The sequence below is a fragment of the Octopus bimaculoides genome, chromosome 18 (genome assembly GCF_046866305.1).
Source record: "Octopus bimaculoides isolate indiv1 chromosome 18, ASM4686630v1, whole genome shotgun sequence".
NCBI classification, from domain to species: Eukaryota; Metazoa; Mollusca; class Cephalopoda; order Octopoda; family Octopodidae; genus Octopus; species Octopus bimaculoides.
The window spans coordinates 47598755-47621177 of record NC_142945.1 but is presented as its reverse complement, the minus strand read 5'-3'; the positions used below and the strand labels follow the sequence as shown (position 1 = coordinate 47621177).

General features: G+C 38.3%; 1 protein-coding gene across 8 annotated transcripts in view; it reads left to right on the top strand.

Annotated features, from left to right (window-relative positions):
- The window catches only part of LOC106873192 (unconventional myosin-Va), a 146383-nt gene that overhangs the window by 33054 nt on the left and 90906 nt on the right, over positions 1–22423 (top strand). For all 8 annotated transcript variants that reach the window (XM_089366137.1, XM_089366139.1, XM_089366138.1 and 5 more), the window contains exons 2-7: positions 272–379; positions 16450–16558; positions 17116–17172; positions 19074–19221; positions 20382–20535; positions 21725–21855. In XM_089366137.1, the coding sequence (XP_089222263.1) occupies positions 272–379; positions 16450–16558; positions 17116–17172; positions 19074–19221; positions 20382–20535; positions 21725–21855 (707 nt within the window). The remainder of the gene's footprint in view (positions 1–271; positions 380–16449; positions 16559–17115; positions 17173–19073; positions 19222–20381; positions 20536–21724; positions 21856–22423) is intronic.

The window sequence follows — 22423 nt, the reverse complement described above, 5'->3', positions numbered from 1 at the left end:
TTACTGACAATATTAATTATAAAGTTTTAGTATATTTTGATATATATATATATATATATGAAGAAAAGGAATTTCAATGGTTTATTATTAATGTTGTTGAAATTGTTCTTGTTGGCCTTGTTCTTCTATTGTATGTGGCTTCATTTATTCCCCTCCCTTCTCTCTGTTTAACATATTTCCAAACTAAATATTTGGAATTATAGCTTACAATAAACGAATGAATATCTTAAATAATTAACGACCTGTTTTTTTTTTTGTTCTTTTTCTGCAGCATGCAAAAATATGGATACGTGACGACACCCTGGTATGGCGCGAGGGTGAACTTGCCGAAGACTACAAGGGCCAGAAATCTCTCAAAGTTCTTGTGTATGATAAAGGGGTGAGTATAATGGATACCTTTTGTTTTTTTTTATTTAAATAAATGAAAAATATCGACATTGTTTGGATAGATGTAATTAATAGCTATGATGTTGCACTCATAGTCGCAAGATTGTGGGTTCATTTCCCAGGTTGGTGTTGTACTGTGTTCTTGAGCAAAACACTTCATTTCTCATTACTGCAGTCCACCCAGCTGTAAATAAGTAACCCTGTGATGGACTGATGTTCTGTTTAGGTAAAATGCTGGTCTACCCACCTAGCCAGTGAGTTGGCATTATTTGAATGCTCCAACAATGCAAAGAAGTGCATTGTGACAAGCGGTGTATTATGGCATCTGATAGTCTAGTCAGTATGATGACATAGTGATAATTAAATGTTGATTTGGTAGTTTATCAAACATGTCTCCTCCCTCTCAGTCTTACGCTGCCACTACCACAGCCTTTGTTCTTTTAGTGAAGAAACTGTTTACCTTCTGCTGTCCAAATGTATTCAAAATACCTGTCTGTCCTCATCACATAATTCTTACCCTGCCTCACTTCACTGATCCCTATATTATGTAAATTACCTAGTCCTTTCATCTCACAACTCTGTTGTCCCCTAGAAAATTTTCATCACCTGCCTATATTTTCCCTACTGACACCGTCTTACAGATGCCCAAACATAATGTAAACCACATTGGTGTCCCTAATCTATAGGACATAAGCAACCCCGTCCCACCCCATCTTGTTATACTTCAGTGTCTTCCAGTGTTTGTTCTTCAATGTAGACATGTCGGCCATGATTAAAATCTGTACCTTTTTTTCTCTTTTTGTTGGATTGTCCAAGATTATTCCATGTTTCCTTGAAAGTAATGGTCCTCTCTCATCATTTTGCTTAAAATCATTATTTTTTGTTTCTCTCTGCGTCCCCCACTCTTTCTGCTTCCTATTCTCCTTCATTTACAGGGATCCTTTAGTCTTGCAAGTTGCAAGGCGACCCCACATAGCTGGTATCACAAAGGAAAAACAAAACAAAGAACAGTCCACTCTGTAAAATAGTTGGTATTAGGAAAGGCTTCCAGCTGTAGAAACCATTCCAAAATACACATTGGCGTACGATGTCGCCCAGCAACTCGTTGGATCCTATCGAACTGTGCAACCCATTCTAGCCAAAGAACAGTCATCATCATCATTTAACGTCCGCTTTCCATGCTAGCATGGGTTGGACGATTTGACTGAGGAAAAGTGAACTGGATGGCTACACCAGGCTCCAATCTGATTTGGCAGTTTTTACAGCTGGATACCCTTCCTAACACCAACCACTCAGATATATATATATATATATATATATATATACATATGTATATATATATATATATATATATACATATGTATATATATATATATATATATATATATATATATATATATCCATCTATCCACCTATATATATATATATATATATATATATATATCCATCATGCAGGTGACATGTAAAAGCACCTACTACACTCTCTGAGTGGTTGGCGTTAGGAAGGGCATCCAGCTGTAGAAACTCTGCCAAATTTAGATTGGAGCCTGGTGTTGCCATCTGGTTTCACCAGTCCTCGGTCAAATCGTCCAACTCATGGTAGCATGGAAAGCGGACGTTAAACGATGATGATGATGATGATGATCTATCCACCTAGATATTCACCCATCAAGCCACCTACCCACTCATCCTAAATCTATTCATCCATGTTTTGACTGTGACTTAGCTTATTCAAATTGTTAAAAAAATAATAACCTTTAAAATCAATGTGTGTGTATGTATGCCTTTGTGTGTGTGTGTGTGTGTGTATGCACATGTGTGTGTGCACATGTGTGTGTGTGCACATGTGTGTACTCACACTGATGCATCATGCAATTTGATCCATGTCCAAAACAAGATCTGCTGACTGGCAGACAAAAACCTCCACTAACCAATGCAGTATACAACAAAAACAACAATTTGACAAGCACAGCTAATGATTAATTAAATAGTTGATTAACTGAGATTAGTTGTTAATACGATTACAATTTTTCACACTATTAACTTCATTGTTACACATGAAACATTTTACATGGATAAATGTAAATGTGTAACCCGGTGATGGAGTTGCTTTCCGGTGAGGGGGAAATGGCAGCCTGGCCACTTACCCAGTGGGGTGGCATCATTTGAAAGCTATAACTTGATGCAAAGCACATTTTGGTCAGCGTGTCTGTGCAGTAAGAAGCTTACTTCCCAACCACATGGTTGTGACACCTGGAAGTGTCTTCTACTATAGCCTCGGGCCGACCAAAGCCTTGTGAGTGGATTTGGTAGACGGAAACTGAAAGATGCCCGTCGTATATGTACATATATGTGTGTGCTTGTATGTCTGTGTCTGTTCCCCCACCATCGCTTGACAACCAATGTTGGTGTGTTTACGTCCCCTGTAACGTAGCGGTTTGGCAAAAGAGACCGATTGAATAAGTACTAGGCTTACAAAGAATAAGCTCAGGGGTCGATTTGCTCGACTATAAAGGTGGTGCTCCAGCATGGCCACAGTCAAATGACTGAAACAAGTAAAAGAGTAAAAGAGTATACACGAACACATGCATGCACTGAATGAGGAGAGAGGAGAAGGTAACTGGGTCTATTTGATGCTAAACGACACCGATTATTGTTCTGCAGGAAACTGCTAACCCATAACTGTAAAGTGTTCAACAACAAAGATAAAACTGTTGGTAAATAACGAGTTACCGAGAGGGGGTTGGGGGTGGAAAGAGCTTGTTTGGCACCGTTCCATCAACAGCTTAGCTTTCAGGCAGAATTTGGCAGAATTCGAAGCGTTATTTATGCATTCTTCCTTGCAGCCAGATGATGTATTTATTGTGTGTAGGAGAGGGTGTCAGAGTAAATAGCCATATTGTATGAAAATGGCGGGGCAGGTTGTGGAGAACGGGTTGAATAGGGGGCATTCTTGCTTTTGGTGCAAAATGTCATGGCCGGAAACTCGAAAAAAAAGTGGTTGTTGTTCTTTGTCCCCAGCTCAACTCTGACGTACTAGACTCCTGATCAAATCCATTCCAGATGTGACCATGCCATTTGTTTAGGGATATTTTTTTCCTTTCATTCTTTTCCTTTTCTTTCGCTTGTTTTCACCATTGGGCTGCAGCCATACTGGAGCATTGCCTTGAATGGTTTAGTCAAACAAGTTGACCTCAATACTCTTTTGCTGAACCACTGAGTTATATGGACATAAACAAACCAGCACTGGTTGTCATGCAATGGTGGGGGACAAACACATACACAATCACACAGACACAATTGCACACACACACACACACACACACACATATGACAGACTTCCACACAGTTTCCATCTATCAAATTTCCTCACAAGGCATTGGTCAGCCCAGGGCTGTAGTAGAAGGCCCTTGTCATAAGTGCTATGCAGTGAGAGTTAACTCAAAGTCATATGGTTACCAAACAAGCTTCTTAATCACAGTTATATAACCCCGAGTTTAAACTCATACATATACTTGTTTGTTGTTGGCACTCCGTCGCTTACAACGTCGAGGGTTCCAGTTGATCCAATCAACGGAACACCCTGCTCGTGAAATTAACGTGCAAGTGGCTGAGCACTCCACAGACATGTGTACCCTTAACGTAGTTCTTGGGGATATTCAGCGTGAGACAGTGTGACAAGGCTGACCCTTTGAATTACAGGCACAACAGAAACAGGAAGTAAGAGTGAGAGAAAGTTGTGGTGAAAGAGTACAGCAGGGTTCGCCACCATCCCCTGCCGGAGCCTTGTAGAGCTTTAGGTGTTTTCGCTCAATAAACACTCACAATGCCCGGTCTGGGAATCGAAACCGCGATCCTATGACCGCGAATCCGCTGCCATAACCACTGGGCCATTGTGCCTCCACCATACATATACACACAATAATCTTCCTATGGCTTCTGTTTATCAAATTCACTCACAAAGCGTTGGCCAATATGAGGTCATAATTGTTAGACACTTGTCCAAGGTGTGAATGTGACAAATCAGTATTACATGAATGATCTGAGTTCAAATTCCGCTGAGGTCGACTTTTTCTTTCATCCTTTCGGGTATACCTGTTCAATTCCTGCTGAGGTTAACATTATAATCGGGTTTTTCTTTGTAGGCCCCCCCAACCAAACAATGTGTAATCTGGCATTAGAAATTACTTGTGGTGAGCTGGCTGTATCTTTAGCATGCTGGACAAAATTCTTAATGGTATTCTGTCCGTCTTTATTTCCTGAGTTCAAATTCCACCGAGGTTGATTTTTGCCTTTCATGCTTTTGGGGTCGATAAATTAAGTACCAGTGAAACACTGGGGTTGATGTGATCGACTAGTCCCCTTCCACCAAATTTCAGGCCTTTTGCCTAAAATAGAAGGGATTATTATTATTGCTATTATTATCCAGACAGAAATTTACATACTTGGCAAAATATATTTGTTAATTATTCATAATTATTTATTTTTAGGAAGTAAACAGAAACCTATTCAATTGTTATATTTGTCAGTTTTTAATTACGTGGAACAGATGGGTAGTGTCTGTTACCTAGGATACTTAATTAATGCTATGGGGGTGGGGTTATAGTGAGGATGTCATAGCTACAGTATGACTGGAGTAGAGGTAAGTTTAGATAGCTATTGAGTCTGTTGACAACAACAATGATCACTCTCTCTCTCTCTCTCTCTCTCTCTCCCTCTCTCTCTCCCTCTTGCACTCTCTCACTCCTCACTCACTCTCTGAATCAAAGTCAACTGTGCAACAGATGATGCTGACTGGTTGATGTTAGAATACATGTGTGCAGTGCTCTTCTAAGCCATGGCCACATTGGCCAGTTTCCCGGTGGGGCTGCACAGAACTAGGGACCCAATTCTGATCTATGTCCTGTGGCATAGTCTATCATCATTTTAACATGCACTTATCCAAGGTTGGATGTAGTTATTCGTTTAAGAGGATTTTCTACAGCTGGATGTACTTCCTGTTGCCAACCCTTACCTATTTTTTAAGTAAAGTAATTGTCTTGACATCACGTGATGGTCGTTAACGAGTGTCACTGTCATGCCAGCAATGTCGTCCGTTCCCAATCTTCTGTGAAAACATGTCTGGTTGTGGGTAGATATCACTCTACTTAAAAAATAGGTGAGGGTTGGCAACATGAAGGTCACCCAACTGTAGAAAATCCTCTTAAACGAATAACAACATCCAACCTTGGGTAAGTGGATGTTAAAATGATGATAGACTAGATGTAGGATACAGGCATGTTTGTAACCTACAGAAGCTGTGAGGTTACTGAAGTGCATGTGTGTGTTTGCATGAAAACGTGCTTGTTGCACTGTTGGCTATAAAAGTGTGTGTGTCTGTGTGTGCATCATAATGTGATTATTGCATTGTTGACACTGTGTGTGTGTGTGTGTGTCTGTATGTGTGTGTATGTGTGCCTCTGTGTGTGTGTGTATGTGTGCCTCTGTGTGTGTGTGTGTGTGTGTGTGTCTGTATGTGTGTGTGTGTGTGCATCATAACGTGCTTGTTGCACTGCTGGTTATGTGTGTATCATATCAGAGCTGGTTGCAGATGTGTGTGTGTGTGTGTGTGTGTGTGTGTGTGTGTGTGTGATAACATGCCTCCTTACACTGCTGACTGTGCTCTGTATTTGTGTGTGTGTGTGTATAAAACATGGCTTATTGTGCTTTTGATTGTCTGTGTGTATGTGTGTGTGCACACACACATACACATGAATGGTTGTACTGCTGACTGTGCGTGTTTGTATCATAATTTTCAGTTTCGGTTGTGTGTGTGCGTGTGTGCGTGTGTGTGTGTGTGTCTTTTTGCACTGTTAGCTGTATGTGCGTGCGTGCGTGTGTGTGGGTGTGTGTGGGTATTGTAAATTTTAACGAGTTTCAACTGAGTCACCATTTGTATGTTATACAACTGTGCAAAGCGCTTTAATTATGTTCAGATTACTTTGTGTTGAGTATAAACGAAAAAAAAAACCCACCCCCACGCTCACCCCACCCGCTCACACCGGTGGAACAGGGTGTAGGAGGAAAACAAAGGCAGTGGGGTGGAAAGTGTGGTGTAAACATTGAGGTTGGCTGATGAATGTGAAATACAGAAGAGAGGGGGGAGGTTTTTGTTGTTGTTTAACCCCGGGTCAACGCTCGTCAATCAAACTTATAATCAAAAACATTCCAACTGTGACCATCCTGATTTTTTTTTTTTTTTTTTTAAATTTTTTTTTATTAATGTGCAGTGTACCTAGGACTACATTTCATGTTGCACCTGTTTGCTCCTCTAAAAATTTAAGTTTGAGCTCAGTACTGGTCTGGTATAGACCCCCCCCCACTCCTATACTCTTTCTGTCTCTCCAGCTGTCACGTAATGTTCTGCTGGGTCAAGTGTAGAAGGGCCGACATGGGGGGGTGTCTATGCACTAGCATAGTTAGAGAGGGCGGCACGACTATGTATTTTTTTGTGGTGGGGGGGACATAAACCAACCAACATCGGTTGTCAAGCAATGGTGGTGGGGTACAAACACACTCACAAATACACACACACACACACACACACACACACACACACATATATATACAACAGGCTTCTTTCAGTTTCCAGCTACCAAATTCACTCACAAGGCTTTGGTTGGCCCAGGGCTATAGTAGATGACACTCGGCCAAGGTACCATGGAATGGGACTGAACACAGACGCTATTATTTTATAGACATACACTCACACACTCATATGCACTCATGGACATTCACACACACACACACACACACACACACACACACACACACACACACACACACACACACACACACACACACACACACACACACACACACACACACACACACACACACACACATACATACATACATGCATGCATGCATATGTTTATATAAATGTCACAACACTACTCTTATGTTCAAAGTGCGATCTACTGAACACCAAAACAAGACATTTGGAAGCTTCTGTAAAAACCCGCTTTAAAAGGTCAGAATGACACTTCACTACAGAAAGTCAGGAAATCATTGACTACTGGTCTGTAACAACAACAGCAACTACAACTGTATTATGTAGAGCCCGTGACAGGACCTTTATGTGGCTGCTTGAATTGCTAGAAATAGCAACCAACCAAATCTTTCTCAAATTACATCTTGCTCTCTTGAAAGAAGAGGGATACATATGTATCTTTTATCTTTTGCTGGTTTCACTCATTGGACGGCAGCCTTGCTGGTGCATTGCTTCAAAGGATTTAGTTGAGCAGATCAACCCCTTTTTTTTTCAAGTCTGGTACTTGTTCTATTGATCTTCGTAGCCAAACTGCTAAGTTACTGGATGTAAACTAACCAACACCGTTTGTTAAGTGTTAGAGAATAAACACAACACAGACATAAAGACACACACACACTTACACATACATTAGCACCAAGTTGTACTAATGTTATTATTGCTTAATTTCCTATTATTCCTCTACCCTAGTCCTGTCCCCCCCCCACCCCTATCCTCCGCTCATTATTTCCAATCTTCCAAACATACTATTGCCCTGTTGTCCATCCATACTTATTTTCCCCCTTACCGCCACTCTCCTTCCTTGTCATGTATGCTTAATACTAAGGTTCTCTTCTGGTCACCTGATACTTTTAGCTTGTCCCCACTCTCTTCCGATACTTCTAGGCCTGTCTTTTAGTTTTTATGGCCCTTACTTCTGGTACCATTCCACCGCTATGTCACCCTCCATCTGGTTTCAGCTTTACTCTAACCATAGATCTGGTCTGTGGGGAATCCTCGACCACCACCACCACCACCACTGGATAGATGCTTTTTTAAGTGGCACATGCATTGGCAGGGTTGCCAAGTAACTTTGCAAGACAAGGCATCTTTGAGGGGGTGGGGAGCGGGTATTGGAGGAGGTGTACTTGTGTCAGATGAGGAAAGGTTAGAGTGAGAGAGAGAGAGACAGAAACAGATGTCTTGCTGTAGAGGAAGTACATGGGTACCCAGCCAGAGAGAAGGGGAGGAGGAAGAAGAAGAAGAAGAAAAGAAGAAGGGGAGAGAAAGAGAGTGAAAGTTAACAAAAATGAGGGCAGAAACAGGTCTGCTGGTGAAGAGGAGGGACATGGTTACCAAGAGGGAGGGAGGGAGAGAGAGAGAGAGAGACAGACAGACAGACAGAGAGAGAGAGAGACAGACAGACAGAGACGGAGAGTTAACAATAAAGAATTATTTATTTGCAATGGTTTCAAATTTTGGCAGAAGGACTTAATCGACCACATCAATCCCGGTAGCCAACGATATATGCTTTATCGGCCCTGAAAGGAGGAAAAGCATAGTTGACCCCAGGAGCATTTGAACTCAGACTGTAAAGAACCAGACTACATGAAATGCTGCTAAGCATTTTGTCTGGCATCTTAACGATTCCACCACCTCACCATTTTTACCTTTATTTACAGTAAATCTGTTTTAGTTTTGCTAAATCCTTTTTTAATACTGACTTTAGTTAATTTAATCTTATTTCCACTTAAATACTGATCTACCCCTCCACTTCCTATTTCACATATTCCTTGTAGTTTCTTTTCTTTTTTTCTTTTTCTTTTTCTGTCAACAATCTGTCAATTCTGTTCTTTATTATAACAATTTTTTCTTTCTCTTCTCTTCTCTGCATCTTTTGATTATAGAAAGCTACTCAGGTAACTAAATTATTTACTCTTTAGAAGTTGAAGCACTTTTTTTCTCACCCTGCAACCCATGCATGAATTTAAATTGATATAATGTTTCCTTTTTTTTATATATATATATTCTGCAAATCCCTTTTTTTACCTCGGTTAATAAAGTTTTCACAAAGACCTTTTTAAGATTGAGAAAGAAAAAAAATATGAAATTCTTTAAATAGAAATTACACTTTTATTGATAATGTGGGTAAGTTTTTATTAAAGGCATGTGATAATACTGAAAATATTTTTGTTTAAAGCTGATGATAATGCTGAAAATTTTCTACTAAAAGCACATAATAATGTCACAACGGTTTTGTTAAAAGCATGCAATAATTTTGTTGAAAAGTTTCTACTAAAAGCATGTGATAATGTTGAAAATTTTTTTGTTAAGAGTATATGATAATGTTGAAAGTGTTCCATTAAAAGCATGTGATATTGTTGAAAAGGTTCTGTTAAAGGCATGTGATAATGATGAAAAGTTTCTGTTAAAGGCATGTGATAATGTTGAAAGTGTTTCATTAAAGGTATGTGAATAAATGAATGGGTTCAGTCCCACTGCGTGGCATCTTGGGCAAGTGTCTTTTACTATAGCCTCGGGCTGACCAAAGCCTTGTGAGTGGATTTGGTAGACGGAAACTGAAAGAAGCCCGTCATATATATGTATGTATATATGTGTGTGTGTGTGTATATGTTTGTGTGTCTGTGTTTGTCCCCCAACATCGCTTGACAACCAATGTTGGTGTGTTTACGTCCCCGTAACTTTGCGGTTCGGCAAAAGAGACCGATAGAACAAGTACTAGGCTTCCAAAGAATAAGTCCTGGGGTCGATTTGTTCGACTAAAGGTGGTGCTCCATCATGGCCACAGTCAAATGACTGAAACAAGTAAAAGAGTAAAGAATATTACATTTCACTGAGGAATCTGAATACCAAAAAGTTGAACTGAAAACTTGTTCTACATTAAAATAGAAAATACATAGGAATTATATTAAACTGTGTGAATGAAAGATGGGATAGTCACAACCAGCACTCCTCCATCCTCTTTCAGTGCAAACCTGGGGTTAAAACAACAGCAACGTTACATGTGAAAGGGGGAGCCTCTATGTGGTCACTGAATTTGCTAGAAATATCAGACAAATTTTTCCTTAAATCACACCATCTACATTGAAGTTAATTAAAAGTAGTTTGAAACAATCCAGCTGGTAATTCATGTCAGCTATAAATCTTTCACATAATTTTGTTAATTATTCCTATGTCATTTTACGAAGAGCTGGGTCAGTCAGTGTTTGTTGTGTTTGATAGCAACTGTTATGATAGGTCTGTACTTTTTATCGTTTATTTGTTTCAGGCATTGGGTTATGGCCATGCTTGAGCACCACCTCGAAGGTTTTTGTCAAACAAATCAACCCCAGTACTTGTGGGGTTTAAAAAAATTTTTTTTTTTTATTAAAGTCTGGTATTGGACTGTTTCGTTGAACCACTAAGTTACAGGCATGTAAGCAAATCAATACTAATTATAAAGCTAGTGGTGGCTGGCAAACGCAGACACACACATGCACACACACACACACACACACACATGCACACACACACACACTGAATTACCACAGCAAACAAGCAAAGCAAATACATTAAGTACATGCAGTCAACAATATATATATTTATATATATATATATATATATATACACACGCACAAATACCTGCATACATAACAGGCTTCCATACAGTTTCCTATTTCTTTATTGCCCACAATGGGCTAAACATAGAGGGGACAAACAAGGACAGACAAAGGGATTAAGTCGATTACATCAACCCCAGTGCGCAACTGGTACTTAATTTATCGCCCCCCGAAAGGAGGAAAGGCAAAGTCGACCTCGGCGGAATTTGAACTCAGAACGTAACGGCAGACGAAATACCGCTAAGCATTTCGCCCAACATGATAACATTTCTGCCAGCTTGCTTCCATACAGTTTCTGTCTACCAAATCCACTTGCAAGGCTTTGGTCAGCCCAGGGCTGTAGTAGAAGACATTTTGTCCAAGGTACCATGCAGTGGGACTGAACTTGAAACCATGTGGTTGCAAAGTGAATTTCTTAACCACACAGACATGGCTGTGTCTGTATGTATGTACATATTGCCTGTCTATGTGATAACCACTGTGATAGCGTGTTTATATAACGAGAAGCTATTTACAAAATTAAATTGTCTCTTCCAGTAATTTTGTGGAGGAGGGATCATTATTGTTTATTTTTCTATCCTTTCATTATTTCGGTGATGGGCAGTGATGTGTTGACTCTAAAGCATTCTAAGTGTTTCTCAAATTACGTTTGTTTGGATGGCTACCAATTAGGCTCGTTAACGAAGAGGAGTATTTGTTGTCATTAAGATTTTTTTTTTTCCTTCTATCCAGGTTACATTTAAATATCAATTCACATATCACCAATTAAACGAATCTAATGATTAGTGGTGATGTAGGAAGTTCATCAAGTTAACTGTTAATGATATAATTAACGAGATTAGATGTCCAAGTCCTACAAGGTCTCACTTTCTCTTTGAGTGCTGTGCCTGCTCACTTTGTTACCTTTACCACTACTACCTGATCAGTGGCAGACTAGGTCTAAAAATATTGGTTGCCAGGAGACGAAGGGGGGCCCACCCACAACTACAATAGTATAATTTTATTTATTTATTTTTTTGTTAAAAATATTCTTTTCGACTGTCTACAAACACAGCCAGGCTGAAATAATTAATGCATTCTTCCAGGAGTAAATAAAAAGATTCTCAGACTTGAGGGGATGGGCCCCCATATATGGATTCTAATGGTGCACGGGCCCACTTGCCATCAGGCAAGCTGTCAGCCTGGCCAGTCCATCACTGTACCTGATGATATAAAGGCTTTAATCAAAACTATGCTGAGTAATTTACTTAAATAGCCTAATAGGTTGTGCTTGCCCCCAACCCTTTATTTTAAGGGGATTTGTTGTGGTTAATTCACTGACAAAAGAGTTTACAAATTGAGCTATATTTGTGTGTGTGTTGTGGTGGTGGTGGTGTTGGTTGGGGTAGGAGCTGTTGTTATGAGATGTTGTCTGTGATATACATATATATATATATATATATACGACGGGATTCTTGCTGTCACACCAAATGCCACCAGTATCAGTTGTCAAGCGATGTTGGGAGGACAAACACAGACACACAAACACATACACACACATACATATATATATATATATATATATATATATATATATATATATATATATACGACGGGCTTCTTTCAGTTTCCGTCTACCAAATCCACTCACAAGGCTTTGGTCGGCCCGAGGCTATAGTAGAAGACACTTGCCCAAGGTGCCACGCAGTGGGACTGAACCCGGAGCCATGTGGTTGGTAAGCAAGCTACTTACCACACAGCCACTCCTATGTCTTTTGTTGCGGTTTGTCAGTGCCATACCCTTAGTTGTCACTCGCTTTAGCAAAATTCGTGCTTCAACACATAGAAATCACAAAATAAAACATTTGAAGCCTGGTGAACTTCCGCAACGCCAGTGAAATATTAATGAGAATCACTAGGCTGCATTTCGTATACTGGTACAAATATCAATTTTTCAGAACCTTTGGTTCCAAAGCCATTTCAGATTATTGATTTTTTCCGAAGCAGGCATGGTCATACTTTAAATTAAACAAATATTAAATTCATTGGAATAATTAAATGACATACAGGTTCCTGTACATTAGTATAAATCGACACAAGTCTATTAATATTTCATTGTGCAAGCTATCAGTAAACTAGTCTGGTAGCTGCAGGAATTTGAAGTTTCTGCTCATAAATTGAAGATAATAAGAGGATCTGGATCGTCAGTGTCTGAAAAATCAGTGTACCTGCAGTTCTTATTTTCCATAGTGTGCACTGTGTGATTCTGCTGGTTCTACTGCCTTGGCAAAATAGATCTAAAAAAACAAAAGCATACAAACTCTTAGTTCCATTTCACTTAAGCCTGTTCCTTGACTCTGTATTATTGGATCTGAAAACAAAATACAGTCGATTATATCCTCAAACAGGAGCAGATTTATTATAAAGAAACACTGACAAATTCAGATATATCAATTACCATACAACATGAGTTTTTGATTCATCTTGTTTGTTGTTAACACAACATTTTGGCTGATATATCCTCCAGCCTTCATCAGGTGTCTTGGGGAAATTTTGAACCTGGGTTCTCATTCCTAAGGTATTTTTTGATGAGGTATTTTTAGGAATGAGCACCCAGGTTCAAAATTTCCCCAAGACACCTGATGAAGGCTGGAGGGTATATCAGCCGAAAGGTTGTGTTAACAACAAACAAGATGAGGACAAATATCCGTCAAATGTAAATAATATAAATAATATAAATAATGTACATAATTCCTCATCTCTTAAACATAAAACTGTATTAATAAAAGAATTAACTGTAAGGTGTTTAGGACTAATCCAAAACAACCGTCAAAATGTATCAAAACAAGGAACAGAAAGTTTCTCATTATAATCCAGGAGTGTATGTTGAAGACTGATCTGAATGTTTTTGATGAATTTACTGTCTTTGGTGGATGTGAGGGCCCTCAAATAGCACCACCAGAATGTCCGAATGTATGTGGCCTTACAACACAAACACTCAAAGACGACAGCAGGAATAAAATCTGACGGCAATTTTCTGAACCCCAATTCCGTCTGTTTCATCCAATATCCAACTTAATGGGACCCAGTTTAACAAGGGTCCACTGTAATAATAATGATTTTGTTTTGCATAGAGAGTACTGGTGATGGTGGCGGTGGTGGTGGTCATGGTGATAGCGCTGAGAGTGACGATAAAGCTGATGTGGATGGTGGTGGTGTTGATGGTGGTAGTAGTGGTGGCTATAGTGGTGGTAGTGGGGCAAATGTAGTGGTGGTGGTGGTAGTGCTACTGCTGCTTTTAGTTTCAGTGATGAAATGATTCTGGTGATGCTAGTGGTGATGAAATTATAGTGATATTGGTAATGGGATAATGATGGTAGGATGACGGTGGGGAAGTTGGTTTTGGTGATGGTGGTAGAGTGGCATGATGATGATGGTGGTGGTGGTGGTGGTGGTGGTGGTGGTGGTGGTGGTTAGGGTTAGGGTGGTGGTGGTGGTGGTGGTGGTAGTGGTGGTGATGGTGGTGGTGGTGGTGGTGGTAGTAGTGGTGGTGATGGTGGTGGTGGTTAGGGTTAGGGTGGTGGTGGTGGTAGTGGTGGTGATGGTGGTGGTAAGTGTTGAATTATAATAAATTACAAAAAACACTTAACGAACTATGCCCTAATTTCAATTGAGACACTCCCAAGACAGAACTACATGTGGGTGGGGGTGGGGGAGTATTGCCATTCACGTACATTTCATTTCTAAGATCAATGATGGCCTTGCATCTTGCTAGAAATAGAAACCAAACCACCCTCAAATGTTGCAGCTGTTCTCTTGAGCTGCCACAAGTTGGAAAACAAGTTTGGCTCCCAAATTAGTCTCCTTGGAAAACCGTTTTGTTTCTTTTTTTACTCCTAATGCCATTGCCAACCTCTGCAAATACTTTTTCAGTGATAGATTTTATTTTAAATGACCGTTTTTGTGTCATAACGTGTAAATAAAGGTGGCGGGTGTACTCCTCGCTTATGTATGAGGTAGTAGAATGTCTTTGGACAGTTTTTCAGTGACCATACAGAGGTTGGTAACCTCACTGGTGTGTGTATCTGTGATGGTGATCGCTACTTCTCTGCTGTGAACACAAATCAATACTCATCAACATTGAAAATAATTGCTTCTCACAAATCGTTCACTGTTCAGTGTGTTTACTGTGGTATTACCTATTGATTTCTCTCTTCCTGATCGCTATTTATAGTTCACTCCGTACAAGAGCTGCTTTCGATTAATCCAGCTGATTCTCCGCACGTCAGTCCTATTAAACCTCCACCTTCTCTCCATCTCCTCCTGCTCTTCCTATTCCTATTTGGTCACGTCCTGTTGTGGTTGGTGTGCTTTCGTCCTAGATCAGCCGTTTTTTTTTTTTTATTTTGTCACCTTTCTACTATATGCACAAAGTCTGAAAGTTTGTGGGAAGGGAGTCGACTGATTGCATCAACCCCAATACTTGACTGGTGCTTTATTCTATTGGCCCCAAAAGAATGAAAAGTAAAGTTGACGTAGATGTAGATATATACATAGATGTATGGATATATGCATATATTTATATATTACTTATTTTATTGTATGATCGAACGCCATGCATTCTTTTCCAAGTATATATATATATATATATATATATATATATATATATATATATATATATATATATGTATGTATGTATATGTATATATATTTATAAATGTTTGTGCATGTTTTTGTTTCTTTTCCAATCATACTATCTCACCTCTGTTTACATAATAAATTGTCCCCCAAACATCTAAATATTAGTAAAGTCTTTTGTCGTAAGGCTAGACAATCGATTCAATTAATGTAATCATTTGGTATGAAGGGCCACCAAATCACTGGCAGAGAATCTAACTTGACTGTAGGAATTTGTACAAATGGCAATTGACTAATGTTCTTTGCATAAGACAGGATGATGGAACAGTATATTTAGACTCCGGGAATAAGAATCAATAGAGTGGGAAGTGAAATTGGTAGAGGTAGGTGATGGAGAGGAGAGGGGTGGGGTGGGGTGGAGGTACAGGTTGATAGTAAGAAGTAAATGGTGATGATGTTGATGGAAACTTGGTTAAATAAACTACCCTGGAATTTTCCAGTTAATTAGTCAGAGAAGGTTTACACCACCACCACCACCATCATCAACAACAGCAACGGCAACATCTGTCTCCTCCCCCCACCCACACACACATGCTTCATAGAACAAAAATAAAAGAAAAAAAATCAAAATAGATTAAATTGGAGAAAGCAAAAACAAACCAAGTCTGGATTATGAAAAAATCCCTCCAAAACAACATAAATATTGATTCTTTTTATTTTAGATTTATTATTTCTTGTATTTATTTGGACTGTGGCCATGCTGGGGCAATGCCCTTCAAGAGTTTTAGTCAAACAAATCAACCCTTTTGATTTTTGTCTTACTCTACAGGTTTCTTGTAGTTATTCGATGTTTAAGAAACCCTGTTACATAAAAATAATTAAGTATTAAATAATCAAGGTTTAATTTTTTTTTCTTGCATTTCAGGAGAAGTTTGATTGTCTTTGTAATGTATCCTCATTTGTTGTCCTTGAGGCAAATAATAAATGTTATTGGTGTCATTTTTTTTCTCTAATTCTTTGTTTGTTGTATTTCAGGAGAAAGCTATCGAGATAAAGAATAAAGTGGATCTCCCTCATTTAAGAGACCCAAACCTCATTAAAGACAATGATTTGACTTCCTTGAATTATCTCAATGAACCAGAAGGTAAGCATAATGTGAGTGTGTGTGGTTGTCATGCTGGTGGTGGGTGTCTGTATCACACAAATACACCCCGTCGAAAGGGTTAATCTGAAAGCATGATCAAAGAGCTTTTCACTTATAGCTTCAGTGTAAGGAGTGATGGTGTGGGTAGGATTGGTAACAGTGAAAATTGAGATGGTGGTGTGGAGGATATATATATATCAGTCTTCCAGCTGTGAGACTATTTTGTTTACAAACACACACACACACACACACACACACACACACACACACACACACACACACACACAAGCACACATTGTTTATCTTGTTCGTCATCACCATCATCATTATCATTTAACGTCTGTTTTCGATGCTGGCATGGGTTGGACGATTTGACTGAGAACCAGTAAGCTAGGGAGCTGCACCAGGCTCCAATCTGATTTGACACACGGTTTCTACAACTGGATCTTATATTAACCGTGGTTGTGTACCTGCGTATGTATACACACACACACACACACACACATTGTTTGTCAAGTTTGGCATCTTTCATCAAGCTGTTTCTATCTCTATTTCAGTTCTACACACACTCAAGGTCCGCTTTATTGATAAGAATATATTCTACACATATTGTGGTGAGTAAATTTCTGTTACTTTATATATTTATGTGTATATCAATCGAAGTGTACAGTATTATGTATCCATCACAGCCGATCTTACCTATTGGTTTCGCACTCGGGTTTCAAAAGAATGTTAGGTAACAGTCCAATTATGTAACTCTGCACTCATCAGAGGTAGCCATTATGGAATGAAATATGGCCATATTTCATTCTTTATGGACTCTTAGGCAGTATATATATATATATATATATATATATATATATATATATATATATATAGAGAGAGAGAGAGAGAGAGAGAGAGAGAGAGAGAGAGAGAGAGAGAGAGAGAGAGAGAGAGAGAGAGAGAGAGAGAGACCTTTTTTTCTGTTACCTATTTGAATCATCAGCTGTATGACAAGAAAACTCCAGAAAAATTGGGTATTACCTGAGCTGAAATAAGTCTATTATACTCTGTGGTTCCAATCAGTTTTTTTTCACCTGTTCATTAATTCTCTCTCTCTCTCACTCACTCACTCTGTGTGTGTGGCCTTCTGCACTATTTCTGTTTATCAGATTCCATTTGCCAGAAACAATTGTTATGCTAATCAACCATCCATCTCATCACAGGTGTACTTTTAATTGCAATATTTACTCCAGTTCAATGCCTTCTCAAATATAATGCAACCTGCCTTTCCCACCTTTGGTGTCTGGAAGCCAGTAATATGTAATATATTTAATGCTTACTCTCCAATATAACATGATCCCTCTCCCAACAGTTTTACTTTGATGTTTTCTTGTTAAATTTCTCACATTATACATGTCTAAATACAGTAATTAAAAAAAAAAATTACTTGTCTCACTCCATTATATAATGTTTCCACCAACATTACTAAAAGTACTATTTCTGGCCTTGATTAAGAAATCCAGCATGAATGGGGCAACTGAAATGATATTATTCACTACAGCAGAGCAGGGCCACCACCAGAAAGTATACAGAAAATTATGTCCAATACTACTGGGTTGGTGCATGATTATTGTGGCGTGTTTTTTTTTCAACAAATTTTATTCAACAAAAACAATAACATGTAACAAAAACATCTTTAACCCACTACCTCCCATAATTCTATTAACTGGAATTTTTTTATGAAACTTTGATTTCTAGCATTAAACCGCCTTAGAAACACACTGGAATGATCAAAATAACATTTCAAAAATTCAGAATAACATTTCAAATAGAAATAAGTGAGATATTGGGTGAAAAATTAGCAAACCTCATTTGAATATCAGAGAAATATACCTAGTAGATGTAGCAAAAAAGGTTAGATATGTGTAAATATTGACAGATAATTACGAAACTTGTAATTTTTACATGATCTCATATGAGATCACTGGTAGGTAATGGGTTAAATGATTATTCCGGAGCATATTCACCATCTACTTCAATTACTGCTTCCCATTTGCTTGGCAGACGGTCAGACCGCCATTTAAAGATGTTTTTGTTAAATATTGTTATTGTTTTTGTTGAATAAAATTTGTTGGAAAAAAGCTTCAATAATTATGCACCAACCCAATGCAAAGCAAATGATACCTGTAAGGTGTAGTTTCTGATAGAATGTACTGTATTGTACAAGGGTGATCCATATTAGCTTCTCTTAAGGACAGCAAGGATGATCTGGAGGGTTCCAAGCACTTAAAAGACTGCTGAAAACGTGTGGATACCTAAGGTTGCAGGTAGTAACCCGCTACCCATGTAAATCCTACCAAGAATAAGACCAAGCCCGAGCTTAGCTTCTATAATAATAATAGTAACAATATTAATAATAATAATAATGATGATGATGATGATGATAATAATTATGATGATGAGGACAGTAATAGTAATAAAAATAATGATGTTGATGATGATAATAATAATAATTGTCTTTCTTTGTTAGGAATTATTCTGGTTGCTATCAATCCATATCAAGATGTGGATATCTACGATGAAACCACCCTAGAGATCTACCGTTATCAGAAGATCTTAAAAAATCTGGATCCTCACATATATGCAGTCGCTGCAGAAGCTTTCAACCAGATGACTAGGTGAGAAAAAACACTATTACCACTAATAATAATAAGAATAATAAGAATGTTAATGATATTGATGATGATTTCTTTTATTTACCTGTAGGGTGACAAATGAGTGAATTAAATAATTAAAATAATAGTAATAATAATAATAATAATAATAAATGCCCTGATGCAGTGCCAGGCATTGGCTCTCATGGCTTCATATCTTAACTGATTGGAAGTGTTATCATATACATTGTTTTGTCTTGGTATAAAAGATGGGTTACAGCAAATATTCTGCTCAATGCCACAGATTTGCTTGTCAGTTGTTTGACTTTAACCAGTTGAGCATGTCCCTCGGTGGCTGACGATATGTGCATCTCTGATCATGAGCAGAAGTAGTGGGGGAGCATCATAGCCATGTGTTGAGAGGAATTCTTTGGGTTTGAATAATTCACCTCTGGGTGCTTTTTAAGCATCCTTAAACAACTCTTATTCAAGGACGTTTTGAGCAGGATGGGCTACTCGACCTGAAGAGAATTCTAACTGGGCCCCACCTGCAAGGCCATGTGCTGTTTATCTTGATATGAGATCACCATCTCGCGCACATATGGTTGTGATGCATGTGCCTGGTGTACCCTTATCAGACTGGTATTTATGATGGGGATACTGGGCTTGGTATATTTTTACGCAGTATCACTTTGATGGCATGCACTGCTCTCTCACTCAATAATAATAATAATAATAATTACCTGTTTCCATGCAAGGTGATTTTTCCCCATGGCTAGACTTGTTTACTTATGAAAGATTGGAAATAGAAGACACTGCTTGCATGACAGGTGTACTCATTTACAACTCTTACTCAGTGTCAAGATAAAGTGACAGTAGCACATACTTTCATTTTCAATGTACCAAATCTACTCACAAGGCTTTGGTCAGCCTTGGGGCTATACTAGGAGACACTTGCCCAATGTGCCATGCCATGGGACTGAACCTTTTCTTTTTTCTCAGTTGTATAACAATATTTGTTGTGATTATGTAACATAGTAGAAGGTGCATATATATATATATATATATATATATATATATATATATATATATATATATATATGTGTGTGTGTGTATTCAGTATAATCCTTTGTATAACTCATGTGAATAATGATGTTCACTGTATATAAAATTTCTATTTATAGATTCAAAGTGAATCAGTCAATCATCGTTAGTGGTGAGTCTGGTGCAGGAAAGACTGTTTCAGCCAAACATACCATGCATTATTTTGCCAGAGTGGGTGGATCCACCGAGACAGCAATCCACGATAAAGTATTGGCATCCAATCCTATTATGGAGGTAAGTTGAAAAAGTGTTACTATTGTAGTCATACTTTCTCGAGACGAATACCACAGTTTCAAAGCTTTCTACAGTATGTCTGCATTAAGTGTGTTACACAGAATGCAGTTCTAAACTAATACTGATTCCATCACTAATAACAGATTTTTATCCATACTTCTGGCCAGTTGTGACATCAGTGATTTGTCAATCACTGTTTTTTTTTTATATCAGCTAAGGCTAAATTTGTCATAGCACACAGCTGCTGATGGATGCTTGCTACTGATGTCACTCAAAAAAGCAGAAATATGTATCTAGCAATTCCCAGCAGCAATAATAAATAGTCCAGTTGTAATCTAATGGGTTTAATTTCTTAGAAATTATCCCATCTTCGGATGATGTCAGCCAACAAACGCTTCCCTTAGATTTGGGTATCAGTCTCCACTGTGTTGGATGACTATCCTGTCTCTGAGACATTGAGACAACCTCGTATTTGTTTATAAGATGACTACTTGAGACTCCGAAATTTTTGACTAATGCCAGTATAATAGAATAATACAGAATGCTGTGTGTGACTTTTACTTGAGAATGTACCTTAAGAATTTAAAAATGTAAAACAAAGTTATGTATAGACCTATAGGCCAACTTATGTCCAAATCAACTTAGGACCAGTCAGTCAGAACCAATTGTGGTCGTAAGTCGACGACAACCTGTATTACGTAAATGATGCAGAGTCATAATCGTGCTGGGAAAAATGCTTAGCGGTATTTCGTCTGTCTTTACGTTCTGAGTTCAAATTCCACCGAGGTCAACTTTGTCTTTCATCCTTTCAGGGTCAATAAAATAAGTACCAGTTACACACTGGGGATTGATGTAATCAACTAGCCCTCTCCCCACAAATATTAGGTCTTGTGCCTTTAGTAGAAAGGATTATCACATGAATGATAACGAGATATATCAATCAGTAAAATTATCTATTCTACATGTTTTCTGTTAAAACTGGCCTGATCCAGCCTCTCAAACATACCCTACAATGTCATTCTAAAAATACATAATCACATAAAAAGCACCTGAGCAGGTGTCATGTAAAATACACCCAGTATTTCCTCTCCAAATAATTAAAAGCCAACAAACAAACGTATTTTTCATTTTTCTGTTTTCATTTTTATAAAAAATAAAATTTTTTTTTTTTTTTTTTAAATATTTTCAGTCTTTTGGAAATGCTAAGACAATCAGAAATGACAACAGCAGCCGATTCGGAAAATACATTGAAATTGCCTTCGGCAGTAAAAACTACATCATTGGTGCTAACATGAAAACATATCTATTGGAAAAATCAAGGTTCTTCTATGATTCTCTCTATATTTTGTACTGTGTGTATATGGTACTGTCTGTGTATGGTACTGCTTATATATGGTACTATTTATATGTGGTACTGTCTGTATATAGTACTTTCTACATATGGTACTGTCTGTATATTGTAATGTCTCTTTATAGTACTATCTATATGTGGTACTGTCTGTATATAGTACTTTCTATATATGGTACTGTCTGTATATTGTAATGTCTCTTTATAGTACTATCTATATGTGGTACTGTCTGTATATAGTACTTTCTATATATGGTAGTCTTTATGGTACTGGTTGAATATAGCTCATTCTGTTTTATGGTTCTATATGCTACTTCTTCCCTTCAATCTTGGGTTCTGCAGGGCCAAAAAGACAAGTGAGTGTCTGACATTGGAAGGGACTTGTCTGCTGTAAGAGACTTTACTAAAGTCCTGCTCACTTGTATCTAAAAGGTGAGGGGATCAAAAGTGTCGATCCCCTCCTTAACCTACTTCCTATATGTATATATATGGCGTTAGGAAGGGCATCCAGCTGTAGAAACTCTGCCAAATTAGATTGGA